The following is a 22,862-nucleotide window of genomic DNA, read 5'->3' on the forward strand; positions in this document are numbered from 1 at the left end:
CACATCACCCTTGAAGGCATTGTAAAGCATAGTTGACAGCTGGTTCTGCATGTGCTGCATCCTTTCCACCTTCCGGTGAGTTGGTAACAGGTCCGCCACTTTGTGCCTGTACCGAGGGTCTAGTAGTGTGGCCACCCAGTACAGCTCATTCCCCTTGAGGTTTTTTATACGGGGGTCCCTCAACAGGCAGGACAGCATAAAAGACGACATCTGCACAAAGTCGGATCCAGTACCCTCCATCTCCTCTTGCTCTTCCTCAGTGACGTCACGTAAGTCAACCTCCTCCCCCCAGCCGCGAACAATACCACGGGAAGGTTGAGCAGCACAAGCCCCCTGCGACGCCTGCTGCGGGTGTTCTCCTGCCGCTGTCCCCTCCTCCTCCTCCTCCCCCAAAGAAACACCTTGCTCATCATCCTCTGAGTCTGACTCGTCTTCTGCACACGACTTCTCTTCTTCCTCCTCCTCCCCCCTCTGTGCTGCCGCAGGTGTTGAGGAAACAGCTGGGTCTGATGAAAATTGTTCCCATGCCTGTTCCTGCCGTAACGGTTCCTGGTCACGCTCATTCACAGCTTCATCCGCCACTCTACGCACAGCACGCTCCAAGAAGTACGCGTAGGGAATTAAGTCGCTGATGGTGCCCTCACTGCGGCTCACCAGGTTGGTCACCTCCTCAAACGGCCGCATGAGCCTGCATGCATTTTTCATCAGTGTCCAGTTGTCGGGCCAGAACATCCCCATCTTCCCAGACTGTTTCATTCTACTGTAGTTGTAGAGGTAGTGGGTGACGGCTTTCTTCTGTTCTAGCAGGCGGGAGAACATGAGCAGGGTCAGATTCCAGCGAGTCGGGCTATCGCAAATGAGGCGTCTCACCGGCATGTTGTTTTTCCGCTGAATTTCTGCAAATCGTGCCATGGCTGTGTAAGACCGCCTCAAATGCCCACAGAACTTCCTGGCCTGCTTCAGGACATCCGCTAAGCCAGGGTACTTTGCCACAAATCTTTGAACAACTAGATTCATGACATGTGCCATGCAGGGTATGTGTGTCAGCTTCCCCATATGCAAAGCGGCAAGCAGATTGTTGCCGTTGTCGCACACCACGTTGCCTATCTCCAGGTGGTGCGGGGTCAGCCACTCATCCACCTGTTTCTTAAGAGCAGCCAGGAGAGCTGCTCCAGTGTGACTCTCCGCTTTGAGACAAGACATGTCTAAGATGGCGTGACAGCGTCGTACCTGGCATGCAGCATAGGCCCTGCGGAGCTGGGGCTGTGTAGCTGGAGAGGAGAACTGCCACTCAGCCAAGGAGGAGGAGGACAGCGAAGAGCATGTAGCAGGAGGAGAGGAGGTGGCAGGAGGCCTGCCTGCAAGCCGTGGAGGTGTCACAATTTGGTCCGCTGCGCCCTGCTTGCCATCGTTCACCACCAGGTTCACCCAATGGGCTGTGTACGTAATGTAGCGGCCCTGCCCGTGCTTGGCAGACCAGGCATCCGTGGTCAGGTGTACCCTTGACCCAACGCTCTTCGCAAGAGATGACACCACTTGCCTCTCAACTTCACGGTGCAGTTGGGGTATGGCCTTTCTCGAAAAATAAGTGCGGCCTGGCATCTTCCACTGCGGTGTTCCGATGGCCACAAATTTACGGAAGGCCTCAGAGTCCACCAGCTGGTATGGTAACAGCTGCCGAGCTAACAGTTCCGCCACGCCAGCTGTCAGACGCCGGGCAAGGGGGTGACTGGCCGAAATTGGGTTCTTCCGCTCAAACATTTCCTTCACGGACACCTGACTGCTGCTGTGGGCAGAGGAGCAGGAACCGCTCAAGGGCAGAGGCGGAGTGGAGGAGGGTGCCTGTGAAGGTGCAAGGGAGAAAGCGGCAGAAGCAGATGATGCACCTGAAGGAGGAAGAGGAGAAGGAGGGTGACTTTTCTTTTGTGTGCTGCTGCTGCTTTTGCTCAGGTGGCCATCCCATTGCTGTTTGTGCCTTTTCTCCAGGTGCCTTCGTAAGGCACTTGTCCCTACGTGAGTGTTGGCCTTTCCACGGCTCAATTTTTGTTGGCAGAGCGAACAGATGGCTTTGGTCCGATCTGAGGCACACACATTAAAAAAGCTGATGCTGAAGGGCAAGTTGGCTGGCTGTACATAGGTGGCGATACATGGTGCCGGACTCTGCCACCAGCTGTTTCTGATGAAGAGCTGCCCCAGCTTCTTTCAGCAACTTCTCTCCTCCTACTACTCTCTGACTCCCCCTCTGAACTGTCCCCCTCTTCATCTCCTCTATTGGGAACATACAGAGGATCCCTATCATCGTCAGCATCGTAATCATCCTGCCCAGCTTCGCTTGCCTCAGAAAATTCCAAACATGCACCATCAGTAGGTCCTTCATCCTCCTTACACGTTACATCCATAGTGTTGCCGCGTAACGCAGACATATGAGCTGGTGAAAAATCATCTGGCTGTAACAACAATGGCTGTGCATCAGTGATTTTACCACTAAATAATTCTTGCGAAGTGTCAAATGCAGTGGAAGTGGTGCTAGTAGTAGCGCTGGTGGCTGAGCAAGATGAGGTGTTCTGTGTCGCTAAATACTCAACCACGTCCTGACAATCTTGGGAGGTGATGGGACGTGCCTTCTTCCGAGCACTGTACTGTGGGCCAGGTCCACACGAAATTACATTTACACGACCTCGCGCAGACCTGCCGGGTGGCCTTCCTCTGGCTCTGGCACTACCTCTTCCTCTACCTGTTTTGTCCATATCGGGTATGCACGGAGTGGTATATCACACTGCGTGCACTCACGTAGGTAGGTGGGTTCACTTAACTGCACAGGTATGCGCACTGATGCGGTGGGTTCACTGAACACAACAGGTATGCAGTGGCGGGTTCACTGAACACAACAGGTATGCAGTGGCGGGTTCACTGAACACAACAGGTATGCAGTGGCGGGTTCACTGAACACAACAGGTATGCAGTGGCGGGTTCACTGAACAGGTATGTAGTGGCGGGTTCACTGAACAGTACAGGTATACAGTGGCGGGTTCACTGAACACAACAGGTATGCAGTGGCGGGTTCACTGAACACAACAGGTATGCAGTGGCGGGTTCACTGAACAGTACAGGTATACAGTGGCGGGTTCCTTGAACACAACAGGTATGCAGTGGCGGGTTCACTGAACACAACAGGTATGCAGTGGCGGGTTCACTGAACAGTACAGGTATACAGTGGTGGGTTCACTGAACACAACAGGTATGCAGTGGCGGGTTCACTGAACACAACAGGTATGCAGTGGCGGGTTCACTGAACAGGTATGCAGTGGCGGGTTCACTGAACAGTACAGGTATACAGTGGCGGGTTCACTGAACACAACAGGTATGCAGTGGTGGGTTCACAGAACAGGTATGCAGTGGCAGGTTCACTGAACAGTACAGGTATACAGTGGCGGGTTCACTGAACACAACAGGTATGCAGTGGTGGGTTCACAGAACAGGTATGCAGTGGCAGGTTCACTGAACACAACAGGTATGCAGTGGTGGGTTCACTGAACAGGTATACAGTGGCGGGTTCACTGAATACAGGTATACAGGTGGGTTCACTTAACTGCACAGGTATGCGCACTGATGCGGTGGGTTCACTGAACACAACAGGTATGCAGTGGCGGGTTCACTGAACACAACAGGTATGCAGTGGCGGGTTCACTGAACACAACAGGTATGCAGTGTCGGGTTCACTGAACACAACAGGTATGCAGTGGCGGGTTCACTGAACAGGTATGCAGTGGCGGGTTCACTGAACAGTACAGGTATACAGTGGCGGGTTCACTGAACACAACAGGTATGCAGTGGCGGGTTCACTGAACACAACAGGTATGCAGTGGCGGGTTTACTGAACAGGTATACAGTGGCGGGTTCACTGAACAGAACAGGTATACAGTGGCGGGTTCACAGAACAGGTATGCAGTGGCAGGTTCACTGAACACAACAGGTATGCAGTGGTGGGTTCACTGAACAGGTATACAGTGGCGGGTCCACTGAACAGAACAGGTATGCAGTGGCGGGTTCACTGAACACAACAGGTATGCAGTGGTGGGTTCACTGAACAGGTATGCAGTGGTGGGTTCACTGAACACAACAGGTATGCAGTGGCGGGTTCACTGAACAGTACAGGTATACAGTGGCAGGTTCACTGAACAGAACAGGTATGCAGTGGCGGGTTCACTGAACAGTACAGGTATACAGTGGCAGGTTCACTGAACACAACAGGTATGCAGTGGCGGGTTCACTGAACACAACAGGTATGCAGTGGCGGGTTCACTGAACACAACAGGTATGCAGTGGCGGGTTCACTGAACAGGTATGCAGTGGCGGGTTCACTGAACAGTACAGGTATACAGTGGCGGGTTCACTGAACACAACAGGTATGCAGTGGCGGGTTCACTGAACAGGTATACAGTGGCGGGTTCACTGAACAGAACAGGAATACAGTGGCGCGTTCACAGAACAGGTATGCAGTGGCAGGTTCACTGAACACAACAGGTATGCAGTGGCGGGTTCACTGAACACAACAGGTATGCAGTGGTGGGTTCACTGAACAGGTATGCAGTGGTGGGTTCACAGAACAGGTATGCAGTGGTGGGTTCACAGAACAGGTATGCAGTGGTGGGTTCACAGCACAGGTATGCAGTGGTGGGTTCACAGAACAGGTATGCAGTGGTGGGTTCACAGCACAGGTATGCAGTGGCAGGTTCACTGAACAGGTATGCAGTGATGGGTTCACAGCACAGGTATGCAGTGGCAGGTTCACTGAACAGGTATGCATTGATGGGTTCACAGCACAGGTATGCAGTGGTGGGTTCACAGAACAGGTATGCAGTGGTGGGTTCACAGCACAGGTATGCAGTGGCAGGTTCACTGAACAGGTATGCAGTGATGGGTTCACAGAACAGGTATGCAGTGGCAGGTTCACTGAACAGGTATGCAGTGGTGGGTTCACACAGTACAGGTATGCAGTGGTGGGTTCACAGAACAGGTATGCAGCCAGCCAGGAACAAGTTAAGCCTAACTAATCTTTCCCTGAGAGACAGTCTGCAGCAGCTCGCCCTACTCTCACTAATGCAGGCAGCACACGAGTGACCGTAATGGCCGCCGCTGCCTGCCTTATATAAGGGGGGGGTGGGGCTCCAGGGGCTAGTGTAGCCTAATTGGCTACACTGGGCCTGCTGACTGTGATGTAGAGGGTCAAAGTTGACCCTCAAGGTGCATTATGGGGTGAACCGAACTTCCGCAAAGGTTCGCCAGCGGGACGCGAACGCGAACCACCGAAGTTCGCGTGGAACCGTTCGCCGGCGAACCGTTCGGCCCATCTCTAGTGTACAGGGCTGTCGGTTCTCCTAATACATTCAGGTCAAACTCTGGCCGTCGGCCAAATCTGGCCCTCAGAGCCATCATTGGCCCTCAAGTGGTTTTGTCACTTTGCATTATGTTTGGCCCCTCTCTAGACCACCAGAGAAGCTATATTGTAGGGTAAGCCCTAGATCACCAGGGAAGCCATATGGGGAGGGGGTCAGCACTAGATACCAGGAAACTGTATAGGAGAGAGAAGGGGGCCACTAAACACAAGCAAACTGTATGGGGGATGGAGGGGAGCTATTAGACACCAGGGGACTATATCAGGGAGAGAGGTGGCCACTAGACATTGAGTTTAGCCCGCGACTTGGTCCCACAACTCAACACAATTTTGGCCCTCTTTGTATTTGAGTTCGACATCTCTGTCCTAATACATCAAGAGCTTCCTACAAAGCTGAAGGAGGGCCCGCTTTACTGTCATTGTCATGTGTGTCCACATGCAGCAACACAGCACAACAAGCATAGTGTGAATGCTAGTGATTCCAAGTCTAAGTAAAGGAGATCAAGGACCTGATTTATTGAGATGTTTTAGGTTCTTATTGGAGAACATAAGTAATACTAAATACCTGGTTGTATTGCTAATTGTTTGACTAGGAGACAAAAGTTTGTAACTGTTGCCTGGATTGAATGGTATCATAGCAAGCTGTGTGCGTGGGGAGGGGTCCTTTCCCGCAAGCAGTGCACCTTTTTTTTTTCAACAAACCCAAACCCAAGGCTCCTCAAAAGGCTATTTATCATCATTTGTTTCTTCTGCAGGCTCAGCCCTCCTGTTGTTCCAATCTCCTCATCACAAATGGAATCAGCCCTTCATAAATTCCTAAAACTGGAGCCTTCTGACATTCTTAATGGCTGCTTTCTAGCTGTTCTGACAAGAGAGGTAAGAGCGTTCATTTTATAACTTTTACTCACCCTTGTGAGCAGCTGTAGATTGTACTGCTCCTTGTCAATGTTTGACCATGCAGGGCTCACTAACACTCAGACCTGTGAAGGAAGTGGGCAGCGCTGAGTGAACACACAACAGCCTCAATTTACAAAGCATTACCTCATGTGGTAAAGAAAAACCAACTGATTTTATCAAACATTTTCTGAAAGTCTGTTATTGCAAAAAGAAAAAAAAAATGAAACTAGTGAGGCAAATTCCTAAATTGTGAGGTAAATACCTCATTGATGTCAATTCGAAAAGAATAGAACAATTAGAGAGGTAGAGCGGCACTGGATGCCTTGGCACAGCTGGAAGAAACAGGTGCAGTAATCGTGCCATTGGGTATGTAGCTTGAAATGGACTTTAATCCCATTTCCAGCAAATCTTAATCTTCTGCCCCTGATGAAGCAAGTGTTCACTTGCGAAACGGCTGTCAGGCTCATTACACTGTCTGTATAGTCAGGTTTGCTGGAAATGGATTAAAGTGTACCAAAGCTCTTAAATTAAAAAGATTTTATACATACCTGGTGCTTCCTCCAGCCCCATTCATTCTGATTGCTCCCACACCGCCTTCCTCCACTGCCCGCAGCTTCGGGAACCGGGTCCCCCCCACTTCCGTCAGTCAGAGCCAGTCTGGCGTAAGAGAAGTGCGCCCTCCACGTACCTCTCCAGCAGCTGCTGGAGAGTTATGCAAAGAGCGCACTTCTGCGTAGCTAGCCGCGACTGATGTCAGTGACAGGACCCGGTTCCCAAAACAGCAGGCAGCGGAGGACGGTGGCGTGGGAGCGATTGGAGCGCATGGGGCTGCAGGAAGCCCCAGGTATGTATAAAATCTTTTTAATTTAAGAGCTCCGAGTCCCTTTAAAGGTGACTTCTTCATTACTACTTGTGGTCGGTACCCGGACTCTGTTACTTTCCAAACCTGTCGCAAAGAATAGAGCATGCATTATTTATCTCCAACCTGGAGCTGCTGGTAACCAACAAGCAGTTATTCGGTAAGGTGATAGAAGGGAGGAAACAGAGAAGAAAAAAGGTGAAAACTAGTTAAGCTATTTAAGAAAATGGATAAGTTAATAAAATCAAATTTCCCTGATTTCACATGTGCTGTATAACAATTCCACAATATTATTATGTAGTAATTAAAAAATGTAATAAGATGCTAATGGTTTAAAGCTGATACAAATGTAGTTTAGCATTTTCAGCGTACAAGATGCTCCGGAATATAAAGATGCACCTAGGTTTAGAGGGCAAAAACCAGGGAAAAACATATCCTAAACATGGTGAAAAAGCTGCAAGTAAAAGTGAGGTCATAGTTATGGGTGACTTCAACTATCCAAACATTGACTGACCATTCTGGTAAAATCTGGGTAATAGTGAAAACAACATGATAACATTTGATCTGGAGATTGATAGGGTGTGAAGCAGCGGAACAACTAAAACTATGAATTTTAGAAAAGCAAACGTCAATCAACTCCAGCATGCGCTAAGTTTGATGAACTGGGATAATGTACTACAAGGGGAGGACACTGAAGGGAAATTGCAAACTTTCAAACTTTTAAAATTATTCTCAATGAATATTGTAGTAAATATATCCCATATAAAAACAAAAGGTCTAGGAATAAAAAAAGACCCCCATGGAAGAATAGAAAGGTTAGAGATAAAATTAAATGAAAAAGAATGCCTATAAGGTCCTAAAACAGGAGGGGACAGAGGCTGCATTAAGCAATTATAAAGAATGCTATAAAAGTTGTAAAGATTCAAGCTGAAAATCAAATCGCTAGGGATATCAAATCTAACCCAAAGAAGTTTTGTAAGTACATGAACTGTAAATAAAAAGGTAGACTATATTGGACTCCTAAAGGATGAGGGAGGGAACTTTGCTTCTGCCTTTACAAGGGAAACATCGATGCTGCAAATTACAGATGCAGAAGGGTCCCAATCTTCCAACTGTAATATTAAATACTTAATGCATCTTTTATGAAATAAAAATGGATAAGACACCTAGTGTGGATGGCATACATCCTCAGGTTCTAAGGGAATTAAGTTCAGTTATCGATAAACCTCTTATCTTATCTTTAGTGATTCTCTTTCAGATTTCAGATTCACATTTTCCCATTATTTGAAAAGGGCAAAAAAATCAAATCCAGGAAATTATAGACCTGTAAGCTTAGCATCAGTTGTGTGCTTACTAACTATTTGAGGGGTTAGTAAGAGATACTTTACAAAACTACATAGCAGATAATCTTATTTCTTAGCTTCAGCATGGGTTTACTAAGGAAAGGTCCTGTTTGACTAACATGCTCAGCTTTATGAGGTGGCGAATGCTAGTGTGGATATTGGGATTGCTGTAGATGTAATATACTTGGACTTTGCAAAGGCATTTGATACTGTTGCCAATAACAGTCTAGTACAAAAGTAGAGTATGCAAGGACTGGGGAGGAGTCTGTGTGCATGGATAGGGAACTGGCTAATGGACAGCAAGAGTTGTGGTCAATGGATCATATTCAGAATTAGTGACCGTTAGCACTGGGGTCAGTACTGGGTCCAGTGCTCTTCATCTTAATTATAAATCACTGAATAGATGAAGTAGTAAGCAATGTTACTATTTTTGCAGATTATACAAAATTGTGCAGAATCATCAACTCTCAGGATGATTGCAAAATAATCTGGACAGGATGGCTATATGGGCACATAAATGGCAGATGAAATTCAATGTTGAAAAGTGTAAAGTCATGCATTTTGGTCGTACCAATGGTCTAGCACCATACAAAATAAACGGGATACAGATGGGGACATCAAACTTGGAGAAGGACTTAGGGGTACTTATTGACAAGAAATTAAATAATCATATTCAATGCCAAGCCACTGATAACATTTTGGGATGCACTAAAAGGGAAATAACTCAAGATGCCAGCATACTATTGCCCTTGTTTAGCTCCCTAGTAAGGCAGCATCTGTTATATGGAATTCCGTTCTGGGCAACACATTACAGGAAAGATATTGCAGTTTTAGAGCAGGTGCAGAGACGAGCAACAAAATTTATTAGAGGGATGGAAGGTCTCACTAACCAGGAGAGGTTAGATAAACTTGGCTTATTTAGTCTGTAGAAAAGACGCCTTAGAGGCGATCTAATTAACATGTATAAATACATCAGAGGGCAGAGGGCAATATGCTTTGCAGATGAGCTTTTTGTCCCTAGGCTTTAGCCATTTATTTAGGTTCTTTACAGTGAGAGTGATTAACCTTTTGAGGACTGCAGTGTTAAACCCCCCTAAAGACCAGGCTGCTTTTGGACAAATTGGCCACTGCAGCTTTAAGGCCAAGCTGCAGGGCCGCACAACACAGCACACAAGTGATCCCCCCCCCCCCCTTTTTTTCCCCACCAACAGAGCTTCCTGTTGGTGGGGTCTGATCCCCCCACAGTGTTTATACATTTTTTTTGAAAATGTTTACATTTATTTTTTATTAATATATTTTGCTATTTTTTTTCTTAATCCCCTCCCCCCCCAGCCGGCCAATCCTGGCGATCGGCTGTCATAGGCTTCTGCCTATGAGAGCCGATCGCTCTCTTGTCCCCAAGGGGACAGCCGTGTCACACAGCTGTCCCCAGTACAGCACTGCTGCTGATCGCAGCGCTGTACTAAGTGTAAAGACGGCGTCTAATAGTCTCACGAGTGGCGATTGCCGCTCGGAGACTAAAGGCGGGGCAGAGCTCCGCCCCCTCAGCAGGAGATGCTCGCGCAGCCTGCGTGCGATCTCCTGCAGTAGCCAGCTCCAGGACCTGACGCCAATTGGCGTTAGGCGGTCCTCGGGCCGCCGCCGGTCCTTTGGTAGTTAAATTGTGGAATGCATTGTCACAGGAAGTAGTTATGGCAAATTCTATATTTGCGTTTAAGGGAGGGCTTAGATGCTTTCCTTGAATTGAAAGACATCAATGGCTATAATTACTAAGTAATTCCCGGTCGTGTTGATCCAGGGATTTTATCTGATTGCCATCTGGAGGGGGGTGGGGTGGGAGAGGAATATACACCGTGGGGGGGAGGGGGGGGGGAGTGGAGGTAAATACATGGGGAAGTGGAGAAGCATACATGGGGAGTGGGAAACACACATGGGGAAGCGGGAGACACAGGGGGATGCAGGAAGTCCCCAAAAACTGCCAAGTGAACAATCAAATGCAGTGACAGCGGGCAAGCAAGAGCCCAGTTTGGCTTCAACTAGTTCAATGCAAACATTGGCCTATATGCAATTTACTATTTCTCCTGCATTTTATCCTAGGAGATACTTTTGCATCTTCTCTTTAACATACATTCTCAGCATTTTGCAATTGAAATGTACCAAAAAGTAGGTGAAAAAGTAATATTACAATTATTTTGTGCTTTTTTCCTGCTCGCTGGTGGTTTAAAAGGCATTATATTGACAAGGTGTGAAAATATCACATTGGAGAAAACTCGGGAGAAAAGGTTAATTGCATATGAGCCCTTGACTAATCATGAACGTGATCTATCTTTAATTTTCCTTCTCTTCCAGGTGGCCATTGCGGAATCTCTCTCCCCACAAGACATCTTGGCTAGGGCTGCTTCCAAAGGACTTCTCAATGGCATTGGAGTTCCAAAATCTCCAAAAAAGGATGAGAAAAGAAAGAAATCTAAAGTGCCACTTCATAGAACAATCCTATCTACTGCAAACGCTCAAGAAAAGGTCAATGATTTCATAAACCGAGAAAATAACTTGAGGAGTCCGAGAGCTGCAACGCTCAAACATGACCAAACTAGTCCACAGAAGAACTTAAACTACACTTTACAGTCTAGGAAGCCACAGAAGCAAAGTGGCATTCCCATAATGTCCATGACAATGAAAAAGCCAAACAACCTCTTCTCTCTGCCAATCCCCGTCAGGCCAAAACCAGAAGACAAGATGATTGTGCTGAAGCCAGTCCAGATTATGCTTCCACCAGTGACTCTTCCATTCCAATACAGTCCTTCACCGACTGTCAAAATCCGCAGTCCCGTCCATTACCAACACCAGCGTTGGCACTCAGGAGCCAGGAGCTACCCCCAAAACTCCTTCAATCCAGCAATGTCTGCTGTTGGCAAAACCAAGGAAAGTACGTCATTTACAGCAGTCTGGCATCCAAAGCCTTGGCACTAAACATTGGATTCATGTAACACTATTACAAGCATTTTATTACTAAAATGTTTAGAATTTTAAATTGGTGTTATTTAAATGTTTGATGGCCAATAAGGCTTCCATTTAGAGCAGATAATGGTTTGCCATGAATTCTACTTGCTGGGAACAGTAGCAATATATCAGCTTTATAAGAGGGGTTACTAAGCTACTGTTTGCACATCCTTCTGTATCTGCAGTATTGATATATATATTTCTTTTTTTTTTTTTTACTAAAATGTTGTGGGAAAAATGTCATAGTTACTTTTATTAAAGCTTAAAAGTGTGCTGATCAGTACATTTGTCCTAAATGATTCTTGTAGCTCATCCAACTACCCACCAAATGCCCCTGGTATCTTCTCCTCCCCCAAATAAGCCCATAGGTTTGAGGGGACTTACATTCATTGGGGTATATTCATTACTTGCCTCGCACATATAGCGCACCTCATGTTGTCACACAAATAGCATAGTGCACCTTGTGTAAATACGCACAATAGAAGCACACCCCCTGGTGTCTGTCTTGCACCAGAGTAGTGTGCACATGAACAGCACATCAGGTAACGGGATTGCTAGACTTCCAAAGCCTATGGATCCAATCAGGTTGGAGCAGGAACCAGGGGCCATTGGGGCATGTTGGGGAAGTCTATTAGAAACATTTATGATGTGTGTATATATAAATGTATCCATTCAACTAATACACCAATAGTAATATACTAAAAGGCATACTGTACAGCCTTAAATACTAGTCAGATGTATTTCAATATACCTGTATAAGTAGATATTTAAAAAAATGAGAAACAGGACTAAGTTGTTTTTTGTACAGTCATAATCATACACGATGAGGGCATCCCGTGTGTCATGGTGTGTCCCGGCCCCACTATGCCTCAAAGTGCATCCGCCCCCCCCCCCCCCCCCCCCCCTCCACTTTACGGCCTTGCAAAGTGTGTTTCAGCTTCTCAATGGTCCCCAAAATGTGTTCCAGTTCCCAAGTGCTTCTGTAGCATTTCCCCACCTCTCAGTACCCCCAAATTTCTATTTTTTACAGTTTTCCAATGGTGTATCTTTCTTCCCAGTGTTCCTATGGTGTTTCCCTTTACTTACATTTTGCCCAAGTTTAACGGTGGCCCTCAGGTGAAGGGGAGCAGTGGGCATAAGTACTTCTCCCTGTATATAGATAAAGTAATATACAAGCACAGGCGCCCTCTATTGGAAAGTCTCGGAACTCGGCTGCACACAGTGAGGGCTGGTGCACACCAAGAGCAGTTCTGAGCGTATTTTAAAATGCTTGCGGGGGGGGGGGGGGGGGGGAGGAACCACTTGGCTAATGTCTTGGAATGGGATGGTGCACATCAGAGCGGCTCGTTTTTTTCCCCAAATGCAAACGCGGGTCCTGCAGCATTTTTGAGATTTCTGAGGCATTTCTGCTTCAATGTAAAGTGGAGGAGTGGAAAACCGCTCTGAAAAATGGTAGACCAGAGCATTTTTTTCAAGCGTTTTTTGTTACAGTACCTGTTCAGTTACAGCTTTACTGTAACAAGATATAAAAAACGCTACACCAAAACGCTCCAAAAACTGCTAGCGTTTGCAGATCCACTAGCGTTTTTTTTGGTGTGCACTGGCCCCAAGATCAGATCCTGTACATAGTATTTCCAAGCGCTATGGTTCCACCAATAGCATTTATATGACCATCCACTGTACTTAGGAGATCCGTCTTTGTCTATAGTGTATGGATACGAATTCTAATACCCTCATGGCGTGTAAGGAGACACAAAACAGACAGGGTCTCCCTCAGTGTAAGGTAAACTGTATAGACTTAAATGAAACTTCCAGATGAAATAACAATCAAATAAAATATGTATATATATATAATATAGCTTTAATAAACACCCTTGAAATGAAATAATCAAAAATACACTCACTTCTATGGGTCCTAAAACCATTTAGGATCCACCGGCTGTAATCGCATATGCAAATGCTTCCATGCAAATCAATCATCCAGGAACCACTGCTATCCCTACAGCTGTTTTTTATCCCTCGAACCTCGATACAGTTTGCCAGCACTGTCCAATACAGTAGAGCAGGTCTGGCATTCAGTACTGCTCCTCCTGTGTCAGTGCTGGCGTGTAGGAGACCCTGAGATACCATAAAGATCGCTCAGTCCTATCTCTCATTTATTAGTAGCTGTATACTTTAAACCTTTATTTCTGTTCTGTGCTTTACTTCAGCAGAATTATTCGCCACTGATGAGCGCATCGTTTTATGTTATTTATTTTTTGCTGAAATGTGAGAATAAGAAGCAATGGAACATAATTAGTTGATATTCTATGTGAGCCATTTCTTGCCTGTTTAATTTATTGGCCTCATTAGAACCTTTCCTTGAGGCAGACAGGCAATCAGCATCTTATTACAGCAGCTAATAGCCCACATCTTATCTGTCTCTGGTTCCTCCCTGCACTACGCTCCAGTTGGAAACACAGCAGGGGGTAATAATCATTATGTACGGTGTTCAAGTATCTCAGTCTGAAGGGTGTAAACATGTCATTGCTGACTTACCGATCTCCTCAATCACAAAAGTGATGCCGGCACAGAATTTCCTATGTGATTTAACACAATTCTGCAGACTGCTTAAGAAGGGAGGGACCCAAGAGCTGCTGGTGGGCTACATTTATTTATAAGCTAGTGGCAATGATCCATTGTGGTGCAGAGATCTAATTTGGTATCCCTTCCTTTCCCTTACCTGCAGGGGCGTAACTAGACATCACTGGGCCCCCCTGCGAAACTTTGGATGGGCCCCCCCGCAAAACTTTGGATGGGGCCCCCCCCCACCCTCATCGCTTCCTGCACAGGAAAATGGAGGACCAATGTGTTTTCCCCATGCAGATAAAAACACTTAGACTTAAAGGAAACGTCAGGCAATCTATGCTACCCCTAGATCTACTTACCCGGGGCTTCCTCCAGCCCCTTGCAGCCGACAAGCCCCTTGTCGCAGTCTGCTCCCAGTACATACATACACACACAGCCATATTATTTTACTACATGAGAGCACATGCTATATGGAGGAACAACAATGACATGCTGAACGTAAGATATAGTACATACTGTAACTTTGGCAAAACATTCAGAATGTCACTGATTGATACTGTTATTACAGGATCTTGGACTCCATGTGACTCAACAAGCTCTCAATGAGGCAGCAACAGTCAGACATCAATCTTCACTCCACTGTGTTGTAAAAGTAATTAGAGCCATAAGGTCATTTGTCTGTGTGTGATAAGAATCCTTTCGGAATGACTGCTGAAAAGGGAAAGTCTACAGCTTTTTTTCAAAATGTGACTCCTTTGTTTGTAAGGTTGTACATGAAGTCATCAGAACTTTGCAGCAGTGAGAGACAGATGTTTTTATGGACCCTAGGGAGCAGGGACAGTGTACAAATTCCAAAGTGTGTATTAGTCCTTATCTGTGTTGTGGACATATGCAGTCAATATAACAATGGTGCGAGAGCAGAACACGGTTTTTCTCTCCATGCCCTTAGCTGTCAGTCTCTCAAACTCCCCCCCCCCCCCCCCCCCCCGGGCCCCTGTGGCTTCTGGGCCCCCCTGCGGAGGCATCCCTTGCAGGGTCTATTGTTACGCCCCTGCTTACCTGGCACACTCTTGACAAGGGTTCACTTTAAGATGGTTCCTATGGAAAAAAAAATAAGCAATCACTTTCAAGATTTGCACAGCGTAAGTAAGTGGTTGTGGACAAGCGCTTCAATTTTCTGCGCATTCACGGGGTTGGAACTCAGGCATGTGCTGTTCTGAACTACTTGTCATTGCTCGGGGAGTCTTCCAAGAGGCTCTTCAACTTGACTCCAGATGCAGAACAGCACATTTTTTTAAACTAGTCTCCATGCTTCTCTGGTCTGCATTATGAAGCCCAGCAGTGTTAAATTATAGACTGTTTCCAAAATGGCCTGACAACTAGGGGCTTAACTAGACTTAATAGGGCCCCCCTGCAAAAATGATAGCATGGGGCCCCCTTGGTCCCCAAATTACATGCAGGTCATGTAATCCGGAGCCAGCGAATGGCAGCAGAGAGTGTTTTGCTCTGAAGCAGCACCTGAAAGCAGGAAAAAAATTACACACGTTTCTGCACACGTTTTTTGTGAGCGAACAGGGAGGGGTTTTTGCTAATTGGCAGCACTTGTGGTTGGGGAGGGGGAGGAGGAAGGTCCCCCAAAGCCTCTGGCCCCCTGCAATGGCAAGGGTTGCAGGGGTAATTGCTACGCCCATGCTGACAGCTCACCACTATAGAAATGCATTAAACAGATTATGTTCCTCAAAAATTAAATCCACATACTTTTTTACCTCAAAATACTGATCCGATGAGTCATATTCAGCTCTCCAAAGTACAGGTAAGAGGACTTTTTTCACTGTACTTGCACATAGTTAGTGGTGCTCAGCAGAGCTCGAATATTCGAGTAGCTCGAATATTCGAGCTCTTTTTCAGCTATCCGAGCTCGGTATTCGAGCTCCGAATAGCTGTAGCTATTCGAATGGGCTATCCGAGTACACTCGAATAGCCCATTCACTATTCGAGCTATTCGAGCAAACGGCGCTATTCGAGCTCGGTACCGAGCTCGAATAGCGTCATAGCCCAGATTGATGTCCTTAGAGCCAATCAGAGGGCTCCCAGGCCCTCTGACGGCAGCCAATCACAGAGGGGGACCCTGGCCAGCCCCTACCCTATAAATAGCGGCCGCCATGTTCCGTTTCTCCATGCTTGCCTGAGACTTGTACAGAGAGAGAGTTGCTCCTTTGTGCTTTGGCTTAGCAAGTGCTCTATTGTGATCATTTACCTAGCGTTTTTGCTCACCTACACCTGCCATATACACCTATATTGTTGTTAGTTAGATAGACATTGTATTTTAGTTAGTAGCTTGTGTGTTACATTAGAGACAGGCAGCTGCTGCAAGCTTACAGGTTTAGGCCTCAGGGGGGCCTTGCCTCTGTGGGCAGCTGTCCTCTGTTTATTTCTCTCATCTATACCAGTATTTCTGCTGTCCTTTACTAATAGTATTGTAGTTATACTGTACTAGGAGTAGGACACTCACTGACTGTCACTGTTTATAGGCTACTAGCTAGCTCCTGCGTGTGTGCACTCACTCACTGTCTGTGTGTACACACACTCTATTTCCTTCTGATTACTGATAGATTATTGTTAGTTAGTTGTACTTACTGTTACTACTTACTCTTACTGTACTAGGAGTCTAGGACACTCAGTCAGACAGTCACTGTGTTCATAGGCTACTAGCTCCTGCGTGCGGTCACTCACTGTCTGAGTGTACACACACCACCCACACTCCATTTCCTTCTGATCGCTGATTGATTATTGTAATTAGTTAGTTCTACTTACTGTTACTACTTACTCTTACTGTACTAGGAGTCTAGGACACTCAGTCACTGTGTGTTCATAGGCTACTAGCTCCTGCGTGCGGTCACTCACTGTCTGAGTGTACACACACCACCCACACTCCATTTCCTTCTGATCGCTGATTGATTATTGTAATTAGTTAGTTCTACTTACTGTTACTACTTACTCTTACTGTACTAGGAGTCTAGGACACTCAGTCACTGTGTGTTCATAGGCTACTAGCTCCTGCGTGCGGTCACTCACTGTCTGAGTGTACACACACCACCCACACTCCATTTCCTTCTGATCGCTGATTGATTATTGTAATTAGTTAGTTCTACTTACTGTTACTACTTACTCTTACTGTACTAGGAGTCTAGGACACTCAGTCACTGTGTGTTCATAGGCTACTAGCTCCTGCGTGCGGTCACTCACTGTCTGAGTGTACACACACCACCCACACTCCATTTCCTTCTGATCGCTGATTGATTATTGTAATTAGTTAGTTCTACTTACTGTTACTACTTACTCTTACTGTACTAGGAGTCTAGGACACTCAGTCACTGTGTTCATAGGCTACTAGCTCCTGCGTGCGGGCACTCACTGTCTGAGTGTACACACACCACCCACACTCCATTTCCTTCTGATCGCTGATTGATTATTGTAATTAGTTAGTTCTACTTACTGTTACTACTTACTCTTACTGTACTAGGAGTCTAGGACACTCAGTCACTGTGTTCATAGGCTACTAGCTCCTGCGTGCGGGCACTCACTGTCTGAGTGTACACACACCACCCACACTCCATTTCCTTCTGATCGCTGATTGATTATTGTAATTAGTTAGTTCTACTTACTGTTACTACTTACTCTTACTGTACTAGGAGTCTAGGACACTCAGTCACTGTGTGTTCATAGGCTACTAGCTCCTGCGTGCGGTCACTCACTGTCTGAGTGTACACACACCACCCACACTCCATTTCCTTCTGATCGCTGATTGATTATTGTAATTAGTTAGTTCTACTTACTGTTACTACTTACTCTTACTGTACTAGGAGTCTAGGACACTCAGTCACTGTGTGTTCATAGGCTACTAGCTCCTGCGTGCGGTCACTCACTGTCTGAGTGTACACACACCACCCACACTCCATTTCCTTCTGATCGCTGATTGATTATTGTAATTAGTTAGTTCTACTTACTGTTACTACTTACTCTTACTGTACTAGGAGTCTAGGACACTCAGTCACTGTGTTCATAGGCTACTAGCTCCTGCGTGCGGGCACTCACGGTCTGAGTGTACACACACCACCCACACTCCATTTCCTTCTGATCGCTGATTGATTATTGTAATTAGTTAGTTCTACTTACTGTTACTACTTACTCTTACTGTACTAGGAGTCTAGGACACTCAGTCACTGTGTGTTCATAGGCTACTAGCTCCTGCGTGCGGTCACTCACTGTCTGAGTGTACACACACCACCCACACTCCATTTCCTTCTGATCGCTGATTGATTATTGTAATTAGTTAGTTCTACTTACTGTTACTACTTACTCTTACTGTACTAGGAGTCTAGGACACTCAGTCACTGTGTTCATAGGCTACTAGCTCCTGCGTGCGGGCACTCACTGTCTGAGTGTACACACACCACCCACACTCCATTTCCTTCTGATCGCTGATTGATTATTGTAATTAGTTAGTTCTACTTACTGTTACTACTTACTCTTACTGTACTAGGAGTCTAGGACACTCAGTCACTGTGTTCATAGGCTACTAGCTCCTGCGTGCGGGCACTCACTGTCTGAGTGTACACACACCACCCACACTCCATTTCCTTCTGATCGCTGATTGATTATTGTAATTAGTTAGTTCTACTTACTGTTACTACTTACTCTTACTGTACTAGGAGTCTAGGACACTCAGTCACTGTGTTCATAGGCTACTAGCTCCTGCGTGCGGGCACTCACTGTCTGAGTGTACACACACCACCCACACTCCATTTCCTTCTGATCGCTGATTGATTATTGTAATTAGTTAGTTCTACTTACTGTTACTACTTACTCTTACTGTACTAGGAGTCTAGGACACTCAGTCACTGTGTTCATAGGCTACTAGCTCCTGCGTGCGGGCACTCACTGTCTGAGTGTACACACACTAAATTTACTTGTGATTACTACTGATTATTGTAACTGCTAGTTGTACTTCCTGACTGTTACTACTTACTTACTGTACTAGGGGACACTCACTCAGTCACCTCACCAACCAACCTACTCCATTAAAGTACCCCACTTTTCACCCGCCCTTTTAAAAAACTTTTGTCTATACGCCCAAAACATTGAAGATGTCTGGAAGTGGCAGCCAGCGCGGTTTGGGCAAGGGGAAGGGCAGCAAGGGAATCAGGAGGAGAGGGAGCAGCATTGTGGCAAGCCGCGGCCGCGGGCGCGCCACCATGCACAGTTCCGCAGCAGCAGCAGCAGCGTCAGTGGCTAACATTCCTCCCATAGCCACTGGCCGTGGACGCCTTGGGCGCCGCCCAGCAGGAGCATCTGCAACTCACGCTGCAGAGACACAGCAGCAGCAGCGTGTAGCACCTGCTCCCATTTTCCTCCAGCCGGGTCGGAAACGTCCCATTGAGGAAAAGGATGCAGACACTGTGGTGCAACTCATGACGGAGGATGAGCAGCCCGCCATCAGCTCTGCATCCGAGGCCTCCACCCTCACCACCACCACCACCCCTGTTCGCAGCAGCCGCCCAGCAGGGTCTGGGGAGGAGGCCAGTTCACCGTCACTCGCCGACCTGTCATTCAGCAGTCTTTTGACCCCAGGCATCATGAGTAAATTGTCTGCTGTTGTTGGCGATCTTGAGGAGGAGATGCTGATGGGCACTTTGGGGGATGAGGGATTGGACAGCAAGACTGTGGCGACAGTCAAGCAGCCCATCCATGCATCAGGAGAGGAGTTTGGGGGGTCCTCATCCCAGCAGGACATGTTTCAGGAGGGGGAGGATGATGATGACCCGGTGACAGACAGAGACTGGGTGCCACCACCTCCAGGGGATGTCGTCCTCAGCAGCTCTGAGGAGGAGGAGGAGGATGCGCTTGTGGGCCTTGCAAGGAGGCGCATCATTGCAAGCATTGGCAGCGTCCCACACCCTGCTGGTGTCTCAGGCTCAGCAGCAGCAGCATCAGCCAGTACCACCACCAGCCGCACCCAAGCCCCCCCCCCAACCACCACAGGGAGACAGGCAGCAGCGCTTCCATGCCGTAGGGGGATGTTTAAGTCACCAATCTGGCGATATTTCACCATGCCCACTGTGTACAGCAAGTACGCCACTTGCAACCACTGTCAGCGGAAGTTGAGCAGAGGTGCAGACCCCTTAAAGTTCTGCACCAGCTCGCTCATCAACCACCTTGCGGCTAAACATTTCCACCAGCATGAGGAGTTCCAGAGGCTGAAGGCATCTGGTGCTGGCAGTGGCACCACACCCATCACTGCACAGCCTTCAGCAGCAGCAACAGCAGCCACCCGCCCTCCTGCTCCTCCAGCAGCACCAGCAGGAGTGCGGAAACGCACTGCTCCTCCCCCCTCTGCAACTCCTGCCGCCGACACTGAGGCCTGTTCTGGCAGCCAGTCCTCAGTGGCCTCCTCCGCTGTGTCTGCTGATTCCCGTGTCAGCAAAAGGCCACGCCAGAGCCTTTTGAGCGAGTCCTTCCAGGGGGTGGTTAGGGCTCTGCCTCCCAGCAGCCGTCGCGTGCGGCAGCTGAACGGCTTGCTGGCACGGGCCATGTGCTCCCAACTCCTGCCGTACACGCTCGTGCAGGAGGGGAGCGACATTCGTGCGCTGCTTGCTTGCGCAGCCCCAGACTGGCAGCTCCCCAGCAGACACTTTTTCTCCCGCAAGGCCATTCCTGCACTGCACCGCTTTGTGATGGCCAATGTGGAGCGAGGGCTGGAGCACGCGGTTGGTGAAAGGGTCCACGTCACCATGGACTCCTGGAGCAGCCGCTTCGGGACAGGCCGCTACCTGTCCTTCACTGTCCACTGGGTCAGCTTGGTGGAAGGGGGTGAGGATGGGAGAGCAGCAGCGGGCACAGCAGCAGCAGCAACACAGTGGGTGGTGCCACCCCGCAGGCTCAGGGGAACTGCAGCAGGTTCCTCCGATCCTCTGCCATCCTCCGGCACACCTGGCCAAACCCCCCGCCTCAGCAGCAGCGTGAAGGCCCGCCACTGCCAAGCGCTGCTGCACTTGGTCAGCCTTGGGAAGACCAAGCTGACGGCAACCCATGTGTTGGCCAAACTCCAGGAGCAGGAGAGGATTTGGCTGACCCCCAGAGGCCTCAGAGTCGGAGAGGTGGTGGCCGACAATGGGGCCAATCTGGTTGCCGCAATACACAGGGGAAACCTGACCCACATCCCCTGTCTTGCCCACGTGCTGAACCTGGTGGTGCAGAAGTTCCTGCGCACCTACCAGGGGATGGGCGAACTGCTGGAAACGGCAAGGAATGTTGTGCGTCACTTCCGGCGCTCGGCTGCAGCCTGTGCGAGCCTGGAAGACGTGCAAAAGGAGCTGGATCTGCCACGCCATCGGCTGATCCTTGACGTTCCGACTCGCTGGAACTCCACCCTGGCGATGTTGGAGCGTCTGGTTGAACAGAGGCACGCTGTCAAACAGTACCTTGCCCTGGCCACTGTTTCCGCAGCTCTGAGAAGGGACAAGACCAGCAACTTCCCGTCCATCGTCCCCGATGATGACTGGAGGCACATGCAGCAGGTGTGCTTAGTGCTGGCTCCCTTCCTGCAGGCCACAAACATGGTGAGCAGGGACCATGCTATGGTCTGCGAGTGGGTGCCCCTGGTTTCTCTGCTGAACAGGGCCCTCGATGCTTTGCTGGAACAGGGAGCGGCAGCCTTGGACCAGCAGGAGCGGCAACCAGCTGCGCAGTCCACCTCTGAGGGGGAGGAGGAGGAGGACTTGGTGGAGGTCCCTGACCTGGCTGCTGATGAGGGGGATCAGCACAGCGCAGCTGAGTTGGTGCGGGGGTGGAGAGAGGATGAGGCAGCAGAGGAGGAGGATGAGGACAGCACTGACGTCGATGTGCCAGCAGACGTGGCCCGCCTCTTCCCAATGGCAGCGCACATGCTGACGTGCCTGCGCAGGGACCCCAGGGTGATCCAGATGAAGCAGAGGGAGGACATCTGGATCAGCATGATGTTGGACCCACGCCTCAAGGGGAAGTTGAGCCAGTTCCTGCCGCCTGCAGGAGGAGACCCAGCGCAACAAATAAGGAGCTTGCAGCAGGCCCTTGTTGAGCGCTTGGAGGAAGCCTTCCCCCAGCCTTCCACCCCCACTGTCCAGCAGCCAGCACAGAGGCAGCAGCAGGTGCCTGCATCCAGCAGCAGCAAGCGCCCCACAGACCTGCTGTCTCTCAGCCACGAGCTCTACAGGACTGTAGAGGCTCCGGCAGCAGTGACTAGAGAGGAGATGCATGCAGCAGCATCCTCCTCCGGTCACAGCCAGCGCCTGACCCGCATGGTGGCTGACTACATGGGGTCGTACAGCGGGCTTGACAGCGATGCCCCTGTTGATCCCATGGAGTATTGGGTCAAGCGCATGGAGATCTGGAGCGAGCTGGCGCAGTACGCCCTGGAAGTGCTGTCCTGCCCCCCTTCCAGCGTGCTGTCCGAGCGCTGCTTCAGTGCAGCTGGTGGCGTGGTCACCGAGAAACGCTCACGTCTGTCTCACAAGTCTGTGGACAGACTGACGTTTCTCAAGATGAACCAGGCGTGGGTGGAAGGCGAGTTCCTGGCCCCTGTTGTCGGGGAGAGGGGGACATGAACTGGCTGCCGGAACCATCGTTAATGTGCCTTACCACCCTTTACCACCTCCTGGCTCCTGCTCACTAAGCCAGCCTGGTTCACTTTGACTATTACGTCGCCTGCAGCCACACATTTTACACCTACAGTGGGCTGCTGTGTACTGCCCTTCTGCTGTCT

At 48.7% G+C, this 22,862-nt stretch overlaps 1 protein-coding gene across 4 annotated transcripts in view; it reads left to right on the forward strand.

Annotated features, from left to right (window-relative positions):
• NSUN7 (NOP2/Sun RNA methyltransferase family member 7) overlaps positions 1–14,735 on the forward strand; it is a 117,163-nt gene extending 102,428 nt beyond the window's left edge. For 3 of the 4 annotated variants that reach the window (XM_068278475.1, XM_068278476.1, XM_068278477.1), the window contains 2 exons: positions 6,151–6,271; positions 10,844–11,525. In XM_068278475.1, the coding sequence (XP_068134576.1) occupies positions 6,151–6,271; positions 10,844–11,464 (742 nt within the window). In that variant the 3' untranslated portion in view covers positions 11,465–11,525. Of the gene's footprint in view, positions 1–6,150; positions 6,272–10,843; positions 11,526–14,630 lie in introns of those variants that run through there. The other variant, XM_068278478.1, reaches the window with a different exon arrangement.
• The last annotated feature ends 8,127 nt before the right edge of the window (positions 14,736–22,862 follow it).

This window comes from Hyperolius riggenbachi, chromosome 1 (genome assembly GCF_040937935.1).
Source record: "Hyperolius riggenbachi isolate aHypRig1 chromosome 1, aHypRig1.pri, whole genome shotgun sequence".
NCBI classification, from domain to species: Eukaryota; Metazoa; Chordata; class Amphibia; order Anura; family Hyperoliidae; genus Hyperolius; species Hyperolius riggenbachi.